Genomic DNA, 16819 nt, shown 5'->3' on the forward strand with positions numbered 1-16819 from the left:
TCATATTTTCCATTGCCTTCAATTGCTACACAACCTAGGGTTCGTAGTCAATTATCAGAAATCTCAACTCTACCCCAAACCGGAATTGAATTTCTTGGGGGCAATTCTGGACACAGTCCGCAACAAAGCCTACCCATCTCACGAGCGGAAACAAAAGTTAACCTCCTTGGCACAAAGGCTCTCCAGAAGAAGGTTCGTTTCAGTCCGCATCTACAAATCATTGCTCGGAATGATATCTTCATGCATTCCGCTAGTCCCAGATTGCAGGCTCCATATGCAACCCCTACAAGAACAATTAGACATACAATGGACCCAGGTCAACGGTTCCTTCGAAGACAAGATTCGCATAACGCCTCCAATGAAGGACATCATGAGGTGGTGGGCGAATCTAACCAATTTGTCAAACGGACTGTCTTTTCTTCTCCAAACACCAAGTTACATAGTAACAACGGATGCCTCTCTTGCAGGATGGGGGGCACATTGCCAGGACCTGCAAATCAGCGGAATCTGGAATCAGAAAGAACGTCAGCTTCACATCAATTATCTGGAACTCAAGGCAATACACTTAGCTCTGAAAGCTTTCTTACCAAAGATACAGAGTTCAAGCGTCTTAATCAGGACAGACAATACAACCAGCATGTTTTATCTAAACAAGCAAGGAGGCACAAGATCCCTACAACTTTCGCAGCTAGCCCAACAAATTTGGACATGGGCCATAAAGCACAATATTTCACTCAAGGCGGAGCATGTGCCAGGACAAACCAATATTCTAGCAGACACCCTGAGCAGGACAGTGATTCCTTATCACGAGTGGGAACTAGACCAGAAAACTCTCAACAGCCTTTTTCTATTATGGGGCAAACCGAACTTAGATCTATTTGCCACTCTCGAGAACAAGAAATGCCAGTTCTACGCAAGTTGGCTTCCCCAAAAAGATTAGTGGGGGAATGCGTTTTCGATGAGATGGTCCGGAGTTTATGCCTACGCTTTTCCTCCGATCCCGCTCATTACGAGAGTCATCAACAAACTGAAGGCGGAGGGGTGTCGCCTTCTGCTCATAGCTCCCAAATGGCCCAGACAAGTCTGGTATACGGAGCTCCTCATGCTCTCCGAACGACCACATCTACGACTCAGACAGAGCCCGACTCTCTTAACGATGCACCAGGGACAAGTCAGACACCCAGATCCGTCATCTCTTCATTTGTCAGCTTGGCTCCTGAATACAATGAATACTTGAATCTCAACATTTCCCCGGAGTGTAGAGACATATTGGCGAAAGATAGAGCGGACACTACCAACAAAACCTATCAACTTAAATGGAAACGTTTTTGTATATGGTGTGCAACACAAGATATACATCCTTTGTCCTCTACTCCAGAACAGATACTTCCATATCTCCTGCTCCTTGCAAAATCAGGGCTTGCATATTCTTCTATTCGGGTACATCTGGCAGCAATCTCCAGATACTGCAGATCTCCAGACAGAGTTTCTTTGTGTTCCACTAGAATCGTCAAACAATTTATGAAGGGCCTTTTTCGGGTTTTCCCGCCAGTTAGAAAGCCTCCACCATTATGGTCATTGAATGTGGTATTGATGCAGCTTATGAAAGCCCCCTTTGAACCGATCCACAAAGCTGACCAAAAATTCATTTCATGGAAAACAGCGTTACTGCTAGCTCTTACTTCAGCAAAGAGAGTCAGTGACATTCAGGCTTTCACTATCAAACAGCCTTTTCTCCAATTCACAAACTCAGGTGTCATCTTGCGCACAAATCCAAAATACATCCCGAAAGTTCCTTCAACGTTTCACCTAAATGAACCAGTTATCTTAAAAACCTTTTTTCCAAATCTGCAAACAGTAGCGGAAAAAACATTACATTCCCTTGATATTAAAAGATGTTTAAAGTTTTATCTGCAGAAAACTCAAGCTCTCCGCCAGTCGGATCAATTGTTTGTAGCTTTCGGAGGAACAAGAAAGGGACACGCGGTGTCCAAACAGACTATAGCAAGATGGATTGGTCTGGCAATTCAATTCTGCCATTCAAAAGCAGGAAAACCGCTCCACACCAAGGTCAGAGCCCACTCTACAAGATCGGTAGCCACTTCTGCTGCATTATTTGCAGGGGTACCACTACATAGCATCTGTAGAGCAGCAACATGGTCCAGCCAACACACATTTACGAGGCATTACTGTCTCGAAGAAACGAACAACGTCGATACAGCAGTGGGGCAGGCAGTGCTGAGGCATTTATTTCGATAAGGTGAGCCTCTAACACATCCCACCACCACACTCAAGGTATGTTCATTATTGGTTCTTAGTCTTCTTAATAGCTACAGTGTGTTTTACTCTACATTTCTGCTTCAGATTGTTCATTTCTTTATAATGTCTTAGCTTGTCGTACTCTTCATCATCATGAAAAGAGTACAGGTTTTTTCTGCCACACACCTGTTATTGCTCTTCTATTCGAATGTCTATTGATGTACATATATTAATAGGTATGTGGTTTTTAAAGCTGAACTGATGGGATTCACATCATTTGTAAAATTACAAATAGAATTACAGTCAATGTAATTCACTAATTAAGAAAGCATTACTGCTCGTTATTCTGATTCAAGCATGTGAATCTATGAAAGATCCAATACTGGAGAAGAAAATTAGTTACTTACCTGTAACTGCAGTTCTCCAGTATTGGTATCTTTCATAGATTCACATGCGGCCCACCCTCCTCCCCTCAGAGGCTCCCCTATTATACAGATATTAAACTTCACACTCCTACTAGAAAATCTGAGGGAATTCAGCCTCTGTTGGGACTGTTTGGGAGGGGCTGAATCCTGATTGGTTGAGACTGAAGTTTGGGTCTTTTCACAAAACAAAGTGGATAGACTGTAAAATACCTTATGAGGCCTACTGGGGCCTACTGGTTTTACTTTTACTGACTTACTGCTTTATCTATTTAAACTTACCGTGAGGCTCCCACCTCGATGACGGGGATGATTCAAGCATGTGAATCTATGAAAGATACCAATACTGGAGAACTGCAGTTACAGGTAAGTAACTAATTTTCTTTCTGCTCACTATTGAGTTGGTCTACTAAATATTCCAATGTAACATTTTCTTCTTACCTGTTGCATTGTATCTCTACTTCATTCAGTGCTATGGCAGCTCCACTTTCCATTACTGGCTGTCCAAGAGGATCTTGACTAAGAGGTGAAGAACTTTGGCTGCTTTGTGAACTTTCCTTTGCAATCTCAGTAGCAACTGTTTATTCTTGTTCAATTTTTTTCACTTAACCTTTTTATCTAGCTTGGAACTATTGCACACTGAATAGTGTCTTTCACAGCATTGAAGTAGTCTTCATAGCAGTCAAATTGTCCAAGTAACTCTGTTTCAGATTGCCAAGGTATGCATAGCTGAAGAATTGTGAAATAGAAAAATTCTTCTTTTCAGCAGTTTGACAAGTACGTTTTCTGTGGTTAATTATATTTACATACCAAACTAAACAACCATCACAACCAGCTACATTATATTTGCCTTCATCAATGTTTTCTGAAACATTACTTCTATATCTAAAGTGTTGTCCAATTTCGTAAAGACACATATTTTCAAGGTATATACTTCTTTTTGGATAGTAAGTATGTAACACATTTGTTTTACAATATCCATACTCAAATTCTGCTAGTACTGAATTTCTGGAAAAGATTTATAAACTCTGTTTCGTGTATTTGCAAGGCCTAGGCTAACCCAAACAATTCCTCTAGACTTTGAGAACAAGCTAGTTGAACTGAACCTATCCCAACGCTCAGAAGAACATAACTCTCTGTGTTAAAGTGTTTTCAAGCTGAATCTGTACAGTTTCTTTGATAGAGACTTTTCTGCAGAAATGTCCTCCCACATTTCCTCCATCTCCATTTTTTCTGACTTAGTGATATATGAAGTGATATACCAAGCAACAGCAATGGAATTGTTAGCAACAAACTGTATATCATTATTTGCATTCCATAATTTCAGGATGAGAGGAGTATAATTGTTAATATATTTCGAAGCCCCTTCTCTTCTCAGATATTATGTATTTTTTGATGATTTTCTGGTGAGTGGGCGCCTTACTGCAGAAATAAAGTTGTTTACTCTTCCCTTAGAGAGGATAGACCTTGGAAATCCAAAACGACGTCTAGTATAAAACTTTCCTTTGCATTTATATCTTTGGTTACAATACTTGCAACACTTATGTGTTTGGAAAAGTAGAACTTTCTGTCTTAAATGTTTGGTGTGATTGTCATCTGGAATGCCACCAGTAACATTCTACTCTATGAAAGACATTACACACTCATCAGGGTCAGTTCCAAATTCAGGGGCACCCTTTATCCATAACAGCATGTGTATATGAGGGACTCCTCTTGCTTGGCATTCTTTTCTCTCAAAAAAATCTGTAACTTCTCAAAGAGGAGGATTTGTTTTATTGCTTATGAAAGCAGCATAGCTTGAAACTTGTGATTGAAATATCTACAAACATTAGCAGGATCCAAAGAGCAAAGTTCTCCTACTGTATTCAAATGGATATCCTTTATGTAAGAGTTTGCTACTCTTAAAAATATTAGTAAATCATCCCATGCATACTCTGCACAACTAAATGTTACAAACCAGGTAGGAGGACCTAGATCACGTAGCATACATTTAACTTCTCCATGACAACGGTACCAGTATTCTTTAGTACTGCGTTGACAAGCCATCAAATTGATTAAGTTGTACTTCAGATTTTCATCTTTTCATCTTCTCGTGCGGAAAGAGTTTGGAGATGAACTCCTGTGTTAAGAATATGGTTAACAGCATATGAGAATCCAGACAAATCACTCTCAAATAACAGATGGAACATATAAGGAATACATTGTCAAAACCTAGGATCCTCTGAATATAGTCTTGTTGACCTGTACTGAGCTGCTGGTATTTGTACAGGTCGGACGTCATAATGTCCACCTATTCCTGTAGGAAATACATGTGGAAAGCACCGACCCTCTAAACATTTTTTTCCAGACACTCAAAGGAGCCCCTCTAGCTTGTTTCATATGTAACAAATCAAAAGAACCTCGTACTACATCTTTGGAATGTAGTGGATGAATACTATTGTGCTCATATATTTCTTCTGACTTCTGCTTGTTCACTTTTTCAAGCTGTCCACTAGATTGTACTACTTCATCTTCAACACAGGTTATATCTCCAGTAGTATTAACATTAGTATAAATATTGTTATTTTCTTTCAAATAAATTGTAGCTTTTTCACTTTATTGACATCTACTGATTATTGCCAGATTTTTTTACTTACGTGGGAACTCCATTTACTATCAAACAGTTGTTCATTTACATCTTTTTTGACACCCACAGTATCAACATTGTTTTTAAAATCTAGAGGTAAATACAGTGCTCTTGCCTTTAGACCTTTTCGTAGTTATGTTGGTGGCAGTTTCCCTGTTTTCGGCTCCGTTCAAACAATTGCTTGTAATGGATGTGCAGTTTGTATTAAAATTGATTCATACACATTTAGGGCCTAATTACGGCCATGGCGGCCGGCAGTAACACCATTAACAGGCTGGCAGTGTACCGGCAGTGTATTATGACCGTGGTGCACTAGCCACGGCCGTACCGCCAGCCCCTCCAACTGACCGCCAGGTGTCCGCCAGGCTGTCATAATCCCCAGGGCAGCAGTGCAGGCACTGCTGCCCTGGGAATTATGAGTCCCCAACCGCCAGCCTGTCCATGGCAGTAAACATTTTCTGCATTTCAAAGGAATTATTTGGCCCATCACCACAACTATATCACCCCATGGGGTCAGGAAACCTGTACCCTGACCCCATCAACTCAATTTCCCTGCGCATTTCTACCCTGGAGACCATTTACCAAAAAAAGAAAATGGCGACCGCAACATTTCTCTTAGGTTGCGGGAAGCCAATCAGATTCTTCCTGTGGAGTGTGGATCTACAGATCGACCCGTGGTGGATCCTTGGAGGATCCGTGTCCCTATATAACTATATTTTTTGGCTTTAAATGATCTGTGGAACAGAATCTAGCTTCGTGCCCAACCTGATGTAATATCTGTTCAGTGGTTTGGGCTGTAAGCGTGTCTAAAGGTCCTATGGAAAAAAGAATGTGGAAAGCGTGTTTTGCCCCCCCCCCCTTAGCCCCTGTTTGACAGATATCCCTCAAACTTTCAAGACAGAAGCTGAACTTAGCAAACTATACGTTTTGAAAATTTTGTGAAGATTCATAAAACAGCGGCAATGTTATTAGCAAAACAAAAAACGCTCTTTCTTTAGAAACTAGGTCCTAACTATAACTACCTAGTAGCAACCACCGCTAGGTATTATATGCCCAGGGTGTCTCTACCCTGGCCCCATTTAATTTATTTGTACTTTTTTACCTGGACTCGGCTGAAGCCGAGTCTCAAGATATCTGCCAAAGCTTCCTGGTTTGAAGTGTTGGTAGCCAATCAGAGTTGTGCAATTCCCTGCATGAGCTCGTCTTTGCTGGTAAATACTTCACAGACAGAGATATACAGACTTGAATTTCCCTAAATTTCTCAAAAACTACTAACAGATTTACTCCGAATAAGCAATAGCATAATCAGCCTACCGATAGGTAGCTTTATGCCAAATTTGGTGTAATTCTGTCCAGTGGTTTGGCCTGTAGTCGTATCTAAAGAATCCTATGAAAATTAACATGGGAAACGCAATGTTTGTTGAGCCCTCTTTTTCTTGGCCCCCACTTGACGGATCACCTCAAAACATTCCCTGCACAACAAGAATCACTGCAACACTTTTTTGGAAAATTTTGTGAAGATTCATCAAACGGTGCCAAAGATATAGGCAAGCCAAAATACGCTTTTTCTACGGAAACATGGCCCTAACTATAACTACCTACTGGCGACTGACAGTAGGTATAAAATATCTATATATATATCTATATCTATCTATCTAGCTCTCTATCTATATAGGTATATAAAATATATATATATATATATATATATATATAAATATATCTATATATATATATATCTATATCTATCTATCTCTCTATCTATATATATATATGTATATATATATATATATATATATATATATATATATATATATACAATCATTCTATGGATTCCTCACTGAAGAGAAAGCACGCCCCCATACGGAAAATAGCCTTTGCCACAACAGCTAAAACATGCACTGCAGTTACAATGCAGCTGTAACAAAGAATGCTTCTTTACCATGCATTCCTTTATCACACATGTCGTTACAATAACATGCCTTAGGGAAAGCTGTGTTCCCTATAGTTGCGTAGAATGGAGTTGAAATGGTAAAAAGTACTGCTCCAAAGGCCAGCGCTTTCCCTAAGGCATGCCGTTTTAACGATATGTGTGGTAAAGGAATGCGTGGTAAAAAAGCATTTCTTGTAAAGACTGCGGTGTAATGGCATGTGTGGTAAACGCATGCGTTGCTTTGACATAAACCCCGGCCTATACACTTGGTCTTGTTCTCTTGCGACACTTACTACCAAATATTGATTTCTATATGCTGGTGTCTCGTCTGGTCACCTCCCATGGAAGTATGATGACTTCTCCGTAACCTCTTCCATAATTTACTTTGCTTAGTTGCAATTTGAAGCCCTTAGTTGGTCCTGTTTTTGATACACTTTGGCTTATGTTTGATATGTACCGTACAACACTTTGATGCTTCCGGTCCTGTACAAACTTTATAAAACCTCTGATAAATACATTTATGTATTAATAGTACACTTCCTGGCCCCCGTTCGCTTGAATACTAATTTATTTTTGACCAGAGACTCACTTGTGCATGTTTTGATGGAGCATCATTTAACCTACTTGTTGTTCTTCTGGAATGTTTAGAAAGGTTTAATAGATCAGTGAGCAACTTTTTCCAAGATGTCAAAACTTCACACCCCCGGTGATACAAATGAAATTAACTAGGCACACTACACTATCTTATTTTCTATTTAACTTAGCCTTTCCGCTACCCTTTCTGACCAATTAGTTGTTTTAAAACAGAAGTTTCTTCTATTCCCCCAAGGATTTTAAAAATAGGAAGCTGCCTAATTTCCTAGCTGAAGAAAACACCTTCCAAAAGGTGGTCACTCTATATGTTTTGCTTTTTCTGGAATGTCGGGCAGTATCCTTTAATTGAGGTTCATTATTGTATGGGCAATTAATTGGGACTAGAAACAGGGAATGTCGTTGTTTCTATTCCTGAAGGTAAACATCATGCTCATAATAGCCCAGAAATCACTGAGATCCTCAGTTGGATCCAGTAACAATGGTGTTTTTCAAGTACATAAGTAAAGTCACCCTTCAATAGAACAGTAGTGTATGGGTTCTGTATTCAGTCAATTTTGCTAAATTTCAATGAGGCGGATCCAGTGATTGAGTTTGTCAGGAGTGATGTACACACGGCACAAGATTACATTTAATTTAATTGACAACAACTTAAATTGAATAATCAATACCGGAATATAATTTGTTTCAATGGTGATTGGAATAACTATAAGATCTAGTTGTAAAGAAATAAAGCAATGAACTACCTCAAGGTGCCCTTTGTCTGAAGGTTTTATTTGCATATCTTATCCAGGTATTAAATCCTCAACAATGACATCTTCCTTGAAACAAGTTTCTTGGATACATAGTATGAGATATGCCTGCATAAATAGTCTACTTGTCCTGAGGTTTTTGGATTCCCCCATATTCCACTAGTGACAGCACGCATCTATTCATGAGGTAGCCCAGAGGTGAAGAGCAGTATCCCTGTTTTAGGGGTGTGACTATGCCCAGAAAGGATCAAGCCTGCCAAACTCCTTCTTATCCCCATAGAGGGAATAAAAATAAATTACAAAAAAATGGCTGCCAGGAGCAGGTTGCACTTGGGTGCGCTTGAAATTTAAATATGTCATAAGTGCATCTTAGAAATACCCTTTCTTGGTGTGTACACACACACACACACACACATATATATATATATGTGTATATATATGTGTGTATATATATATATATATATATATATGTATATATATATATATATATATATATATATATATATATACAAACATGTTATAGTTAGGTGAAATGTTTAGTTTTAATCTCTGAAAACAGTGAAATTCACCAGTTATAGCTAGGGTTTTCTCGAGTAACTATAACCAGCACCCTAAGGTAACTAAACGCAGCAGGCCCCTACCCAGGACACTCACAACACTATCATTGGAGGGCTGTGGGGGAGCCACAGTGTCCCTGCAGCCCCAGCCAGCTCTCCTGTATGCAGTTGAAACCAGCATTGCTCCTGCCAACAGGGAGCAGCTAAAACATGCTGCTTCCTGCGGGCAGGGGCAATCTTTAGATCCCTGCCCCCATCACTGCGGGCAGAGAAACAGATCTGAAGTCTGCATCATTTTTGGCCCTAGGTGAGATCTCTCTGGGTCCCCACAACAAGGCCTGTGGGGTGTTCCTATCCTGCACAACTGTGTCTTCTTTTTTTACATTTTTTAGGACTTGGGACTGAGTTAACTACTCTAAAACTACTTTAACAGATTTACACCACACACAAACAAGGACTCTTTCTAGATCCACCTCCCCAGGGCCAAAAATAGATGGGGGGGCTCAGACCACAGGAGCCCCAGGGTCCACCACTGACCTGGGGATTCAGTATGTAGTCAGCAGGGGGTCCGTCGTGGACCCTGGGGATCACCACCTACCCAGCGCCACATTCAAATGAAGAAGGGGCAGCGCGACCCCCCTCTTGGAGTCATACATAGTCCTGGGGACCACCACCCCTCAGGGCCGGCTATTTGAAGCAGCTCCCTGCTTGTGGGAGCAATGGCAGCTGCCTGGGACCACAAGGGGCTTGAGGCTCCCCCCGTGGTCCCTGAGAAATGAAAAACAAAAATAAACTTTTCAAGGTGGAACTGCAGATCTGCAGTCCCAGCTTAAGAAGTTATTTGATAAAGACGCTGAAGGAAGAAAAACTGTTGCAAAGTTACAGACACACAAGGTCTCTGGAGACATTACCACAGCATCTTTTAAGCAGCTGTAATGTAGGAGATGCATTATATATATACATATCCAACGAGGTGGCACTTACTAATTTACCAGTAGAATTAGTCCAGTTGTGTGGACAATCTGCAGAAAATTGTGGCCTCTTCTTTGATAAATACACAGGGCAGGATTCATTCTGGCAAGATGCTCATTTGATAGAAATCAAACCTCAACAGGAAGCATATACAGATATAAACAAAGCAAGTGCCCAAGTTCAAGGTCCACAACTGTTAAGGTACTAATCATTCACATTTCTTGTGCATGGTCAAGACAAAGCAAATGTTTTTTGTTTCTCTGCATTTTCACCTTGCAAAGTCATCTGTAATCCTTGCTGGAGGTGTTTACATCCTTGCTTTTCTAGAGTGCAGTATCTCATGTAGGGACTGTGATGAGTTGTCAACTGCTGCTGAGACCCAACCCCCACTACACATGGCTGAAAGCCGTGCGTGGCACGGGGTTGGGTGGTCATAGTGGTTTGGCCAGAAGTTAACCCCTGGCCATGCACGGCTGTGGTTGGATTAAGGTATAGTAATTAAAATGACTTTACGTTAAAAAAAACATAGAAATTCACTGAAAAATACAAAGGTTACAGGGACGTTATAGTTAGGCTCACATTTTAAGCTTAAAAATCCATAGAAATTCACCTGTTATAGTTGTGGTATAACTCGTATAACTCGCGCCCTCTCCATGCACTGCTAATTACCCTATATACCTTAATTATAGCAGGTGAACTTCTGTGGTTTTGTACATTTAAAATGTGAGCCCAACTATAATGTCCGTGTAACCTTTGGCTTTTTAAGTGAATTTCTATGTTTAAAAAAAATTATATTTCCTAACTATAATGTCCCTGTGCATGAGTGTTTGAGTGGGTATTTGAGTCTCAGAGTGGGTCTGTGAGTGTGTGTGAGTCTAAGCAGGTCTGTGAGTGGGTGAATGACTGATTGATTGAATGGATCTGTGTGTGGGTGCATGAGTGCCTGACTATGAATGTCAGTGAGTGAATGAGCCTCTGAGTGGGTCCGTGAGTGGGTACGTGAGTGTATGAGTGATCTGTCAGTGGGTGCCAGTAAAAAAGTAGGGGGGCAGGCAGGAGAAGGTCCTCATGCAAGCTCCCCCTGTGACAGTCCTCCTGTCCAACTTGCCTGCAGTCTGCTACCCTCTGCTCATTTTCTGCTAGTTTTTCTGCCTCTTCTCTGCTCCTGCCCTCTATGTTGCATATTTCTACTCGTTCTGCCTGTAATTTTGCCTCTTTCTGCTCGCTCCTGACCTTTATTCTTCCTCTTGCTGGTCATTTCTGACCTTATTCTGCCTCTAGCTGCTTGCTTTTTACCTCTATTTTGCCTCTATGCTCATTTCTGACCTTTATTCTGCCTCTTTCAGCTCCCTTCTGACCTTTATTCTGCCTCTTTCTGGTTGTTGCTGACCTTTTTTCTACCTCTTTCTGGTTGTTTATCACCTTTATTTTGCCTCTTTCTTATCACTTGGGACCACAGGGGTCTCTCAAGGGCCCCATGGTCTCAACCGGCTCCTGCCTCCTGCGGGAGCCAGCATTTATATTGTGTATAGGGAGCTACTAAACATGCAGCTCCCTGCGTGTAAGAGCAATAGCTTCATCTCCTTACCTGCCTGCATGTCTGCAGGCAAGGAAAGAGAGGAAACCTCCACTTCCAATGGGTAAGAGCATTTTGACAGCTGTCGCCCGCGGAAGCAGAGTGTTTGCTTTGAATTGGCGGGAGCTGTCAAAGCTCCCGCCAAGTCAGAACAAATAGCTATGTCCCAATGGTGGGCACCCCAGGACACAGCAGGAGCCACAAGGGGTACGGCATGCAGCCCAGGGCTGCAGGGGGCCACACAGCACCCCCACATATAATAGAAACTCAGCCCCACTGAGGTGGCATTCTCTAGGGCACAGGTGACCCACAGGACCCACCCCTATAACAATTCAAAGATTTTGCCCCGGGAGGTGGTGGAATTTCGTGAAAGATATGTCAAATGATGCCAAAGATATAGACAAGTCAAAAAATGCTTTTTCTGTGGAAACAGAATCCTAAATATAACTACCATATATATATATATATATGTGCATATGCATGACTAGTGCTGCAATAAAAGTGACATGAGCCGCAATATTCCAAGGCAGCAGTGTAATATAATTATAGATAATAAATTATCTGGGCCGTTGAATGCCCATTGAGAAGTAAAGAATCAAGCAAACTTACAAAACGAACATACAACAGAACGCTGGTTACACCCGTGTAAATCCAAGAAACAGTTTTGCTTGAAGAGGGACTTGTCCTTGTGTTTAAGAAATCGTGCTCTGATTGTTAGATGTATATGAAGGTATTCCATGATCTTGGAAAAGGGACAAATTAAAATGATGTGTACATCTGTTATGTTGGTTTCATAAATATGTTCTGTCATCCAGTGAATAAAGTCTCAAATTCTAGGCTGACATCAACCAAAGGAACATTTTGGAATGCCTATTGTTGGATAAACGGCTGTTAGGAAGGCATTGCGTCAGGTAATTGTCAGAAATCTCTGACAAGCGACTACTCTAGCTGTTACAACCTGTCAAAGCCACTTTAATAGCCTAGGTGCAGCTTACACTCAATGTCTAATTTATTAATTAACAGTATGGTGTCCCACAACTTGTAGAGGCCCCCCTTCCCTCACTTGTAAGTCACTATATCGATAGTGACAGAATCAACCTTCATTAAAATTGCATCAACCACTACCCACTTCGTTAAAACATGAAGGGGCATATTTACAAACCCATAGCACCACCTGGCGCTGCCCTAGCAACCGTTTTTTTTCACTCTAAGGAGGCATTAAGGAGGCCTTTCTCTCGTGCCGTATTTACAAAGTGGCGCAGTGCTAGCATTGTGCCAGTTTGTAAGCCCTTGCACCACATTATGCCTGCGCCAGGCATAATGTATTCAAGGGGGAAGTTCCAATGCAGGGAGGCCCGAAAAAATGCTGCAGTGAAATTTACAACATATCACTGTTCCATTTTTTCTGCCATTTGTAATGCCTAATCAGAGCAGGTGCTAAAATTACGCAACCATTTTAAATAAATGGGCCTACCTGTGCTTTGCCGCACTTGTGTCAAAATGTTTGATGCTAGTGCAGCAAAGCACCACAATAGCATGAAAAATGTTGACACTTTTGTCCTAGCGACCGCCATGGTGCACTATATTGTAAATATGGTGCATCCATGGTGTTGTTAGGTGGGACAGGAGCGACGCAAGAAAAGTGGCGCATCAGGACTGATGCTCCACTTTCTTGTAAATATGCCCCTTGCTATTTTAACAGATTCTATGTTTGCCTTGGGAGGTAAGTGTACATGGAGCTAGGATAAGTGCCTATATACTTATCCTTTAGTGTAATCGTAGGTTGATGTTGTGGGTGCAATATTGCTATTGTGTGATACAGTGACACCCCCATCCTTACCCCGCAACTGATTGGGCTGTAAAATGCTATTGCAATTCCCTTGTCATACTAATTCTAATCCTGGCATGCTCTGATGTAACACTTACAGGTGATTGTGAAGTAATAGAATGGGTTACAATGTCATTCCTGTAGAGCATGCACTGAGGTGTATCAATAAAAACATTATCGGTTTTTAAAGCCCATGACCCATTTATAATTTGCCAATGATTTTTCAGTACATTTACTACCGGTACACCAAATTGGGAGGGAAGGGAGAAGGACCCCCTCAAACCTTCCTATGAAATGATGATCAGATTCTACCAACATTTGTCCAATTGTTCAGCCACATCATGCTTCAAGATGCAGAATTTGCAGCATGTTGTCCCCAGTATTCCTCTTGGAGGGAATCTCGGACCCACCCTTGTAATCAAACCCTATAAAGTTTTTACCACTGTTAAGAGCCCAGTGTGCTTCGAAATGCACACATTTTGTAAATAATCTTCCTGGAGAACTGGGTCAGGGTCCCACTAATCATGTTTGACCTGGGCCCCACAATGGCTTGTGACAAGCCCTCAGATGATGAGGGGGTCTTCATACACTTTTACTCTTAAAATGTAATCACAGTTATGGCAAAGAGCCACTATAAACATTGAGATGTACAACAACTTGCAGCACAAGTGGATGACTTTCAATAATGGGCGAGGGGAGTGTTTGATAAGTTTGACAGTGAAACATACATGTTAGATGATCAAGTAGGGTAAATTTTGCTATTCTAACCCACCGTTTGGTGTTTTTTCCAAAAGTGCCGGCATGCCCTGGATGTCCAACGCCAATATCGAGCAACAGCGAAGAGCTAAAGCCAATCATGAAATTGATCATTGAACATTTAAATGAACTGGGACAACTGAACCTTTACAAGCTAGAAGTACAGTCAGTCACTTCACAGGTGTGTACTTTTACAGTTTCCTCCACCTTTGGGAGACCGCTTCAGTTTAATTTTTTGTTTAGCTGATTATGTGGGTCTAGAAGAAGCACCTCCATCATGAGGGGATTGAATGGGGCATTGGCATGAGGAGGAAGGAGTACAGATAATGAGGTTTTCTTCCTTCAATTCTTTCATCCCATGGTCTGAAAAATAGTCACCTCTGAAACTTTAACCTAAATTCTCAGCATGGTTTATTTGTTTGTTTCAATTAGGCATAGGCAAAATTGTCATTATGCTGGCATAATTTCTGGTAATTTCAAGTATTTTGTGTTACACTCGTTACACAAAATGCCTGAGTTTACGCCACATGCCACCTTGTGTAATTTTTACTCAAGTGTCTGTTGATTCCGGCTCTTATGTTTTTTTGTTTTTACTACAAATGTGCCCTTGTGTCCAAAGTGAATGCACAAATGCATTTCACAGCAAATTATGGAGGAAGGACCAGGCTTGCATTACGCATTGTTTCATATAATATTCAGTATTTCTTTAATTGACATGAAGTTTGCTCACTTCTAGGATCAATTTGAGGCTAGCTTCTTTGACTTGTGACTGATCATATCACAACTCTACCACAGTTTCTCTACCACTGCACTAAGCTAGTAAACCTGAACACTGATGATTTCCTACATTTTCCTATATTAAACTATTACTATATTGAAGTAGTCTATGCTAATTCTCTTCCTGTTATTCCCATGGATTTCAGAACATCGGTACAATGTTCAATATAATGTTGTTATATATTGCAGAGTCCTATAGTGAGGGTGCAAATAATGTGACTTTTACTCTGATTTTCTTCTCTGATCACCTGGAAATTGTAGGAAATTATAGGAATATTTGGAAATAGTATGTAATGCCCGCTGACCATATTTTGATGTATATGCATGATGTTTACACATGGAAAAGGGAATTTTTCAGGCGACTCCACAACAAAAATTGGCTGAGAATCTATTGACAAGTGGGGATGAGGCAAGAGCCAAAATTCTTCTCACAAACACCGCTTAGAGGCACAGTATACTTGGTATGCAGTTGGACAGACTAAATGTTTCTCTGTGAACAATATACAATAGTTGAGAGCATACCGAATGTCTGCTGATCATAGAGCCAGTGAAAAGAACTCCAAAAACATTGCAGTGCCACAGTCAGAGATATAACTTTACTTTCTTTCTATAGATTCTTTCTTGTATTGTCCCAACTACAAAAATGTATTAGGGAAGTTTTACCTACATGTCCAAACTTGGTCATACATTGTCAGGCATGTGGAGACTAATGTAAACAATGTGACGGATATCCCGCCTGGATATCAGCAAGTTCCATTAGATATAATGGAACTTGTAATACGTTCATGACGGAGGGATACTCCAATGCACCAAGGTCGGAATCAGGCCCTAAATTTCCCAGGAGGAATGGTCGTTTTTTTACCAATTTGCCTGCTGAGAACTCTAGTTCGGGATCACAAGATTTATATTTAAGCATTCTGCTGGGATCAATGTTGGTTGTTTGTCACGGTGTTTGGCTCTGTAGATGGCTTGGCAGCTAACGATGGCTCGGGAGCCCAAAAGAGACATTTTGGAATAAATCCTGGGGCAAAGAAGGGTGCTATCTTCTCTGTAGGTGTTGTGTGGGTAGAAACAACTGTCCCATATGTGACAAACATGTTTACAGCTATTTTCCAATTTATTATCAAATTCTTTTGGCCTTTTCGTCTGCTTGTGCTGACTGGAAAGTACTACAAATCGGGTGCAATAAATATTGATATGCAATATTTTTCATACACAATAAAATAACAAATTATCGATTTATCACATGTCAAAATTTCCTAGAGCATATGGTCTATATATCTGCCCACTGAATTTAGATGGGTGGACATATAGCCATTTTCAATGCCCGTCACCACCACTGAATACAGAACACAGAAAACTCACTTGGTGGGAGGGGCATTGTTCTTTTTCACTTTAAAAAAGAAGTCGCTTCGGTATTTCCTTTTTGAAAATTAAAAAATGTAACTGATGGCAGGTCTTGTTAATGGTCAGCTGGGGAACCGGGCATTTAAAATGTTTTGCTGGTGGCACCTCCATCAGGGCAAAGGAGTAATGTACTCCGTCGCATTGGCATAGGAAGTGCAATCCGCCAAATTATAAATCAGGCCCAATGTTTTGTTGTAGAACTCAATGCCTGCATCCCAATTTGACGGCTACCCCATACCAAAGATTAATGAATTATTGTAAATGTTTGATGGAGCTACAGTGCTTGCTGCACGTAGGTTGCACAAGGGTATCATTAAGTATAACTATCTAAAGCCTCTAGACCAGTGGTTCCCAACCTGTGGTCCG

General features: G+C 40.9%; 1 protein-coding gene across 1 annotated transcript in view; it reads left to right on the forward strand.

The window, feature by feature from the left end:
* Positions 1–16819, forward strand: part of LOC138265422 (uncharacterized) — a 236571-nt gene that overhangs the window by 77684 nt on the left and 142068 nt on the right. Inside the window, exon 7 of the mRNA XM_069213119.1 lies at positions 14308–14450. Coding sequence (XP_069069220.1) covers positions 14308–14450 — 143 coding nt within the window. The remainder of the gene's footprint in view (positions 1–14307; positions 14451–16819) is intronic.

This window comes from Pleurodeles waltl, chromosome 11, assembly GCF_031143425.1.
Source record: "Pleurodeles waltl isolate 20211129_DDA chromosome 11, aPleWal1.hap1.20221129, whole genome shotgun sequence".
In the NCBI taxonomy this organism is placed as follows: Eukaryota; Metazoa; Chordata; class Amphibia; order Caudata; family Salamandridae; genus Pleurodeles; species Pleurodeles waltl.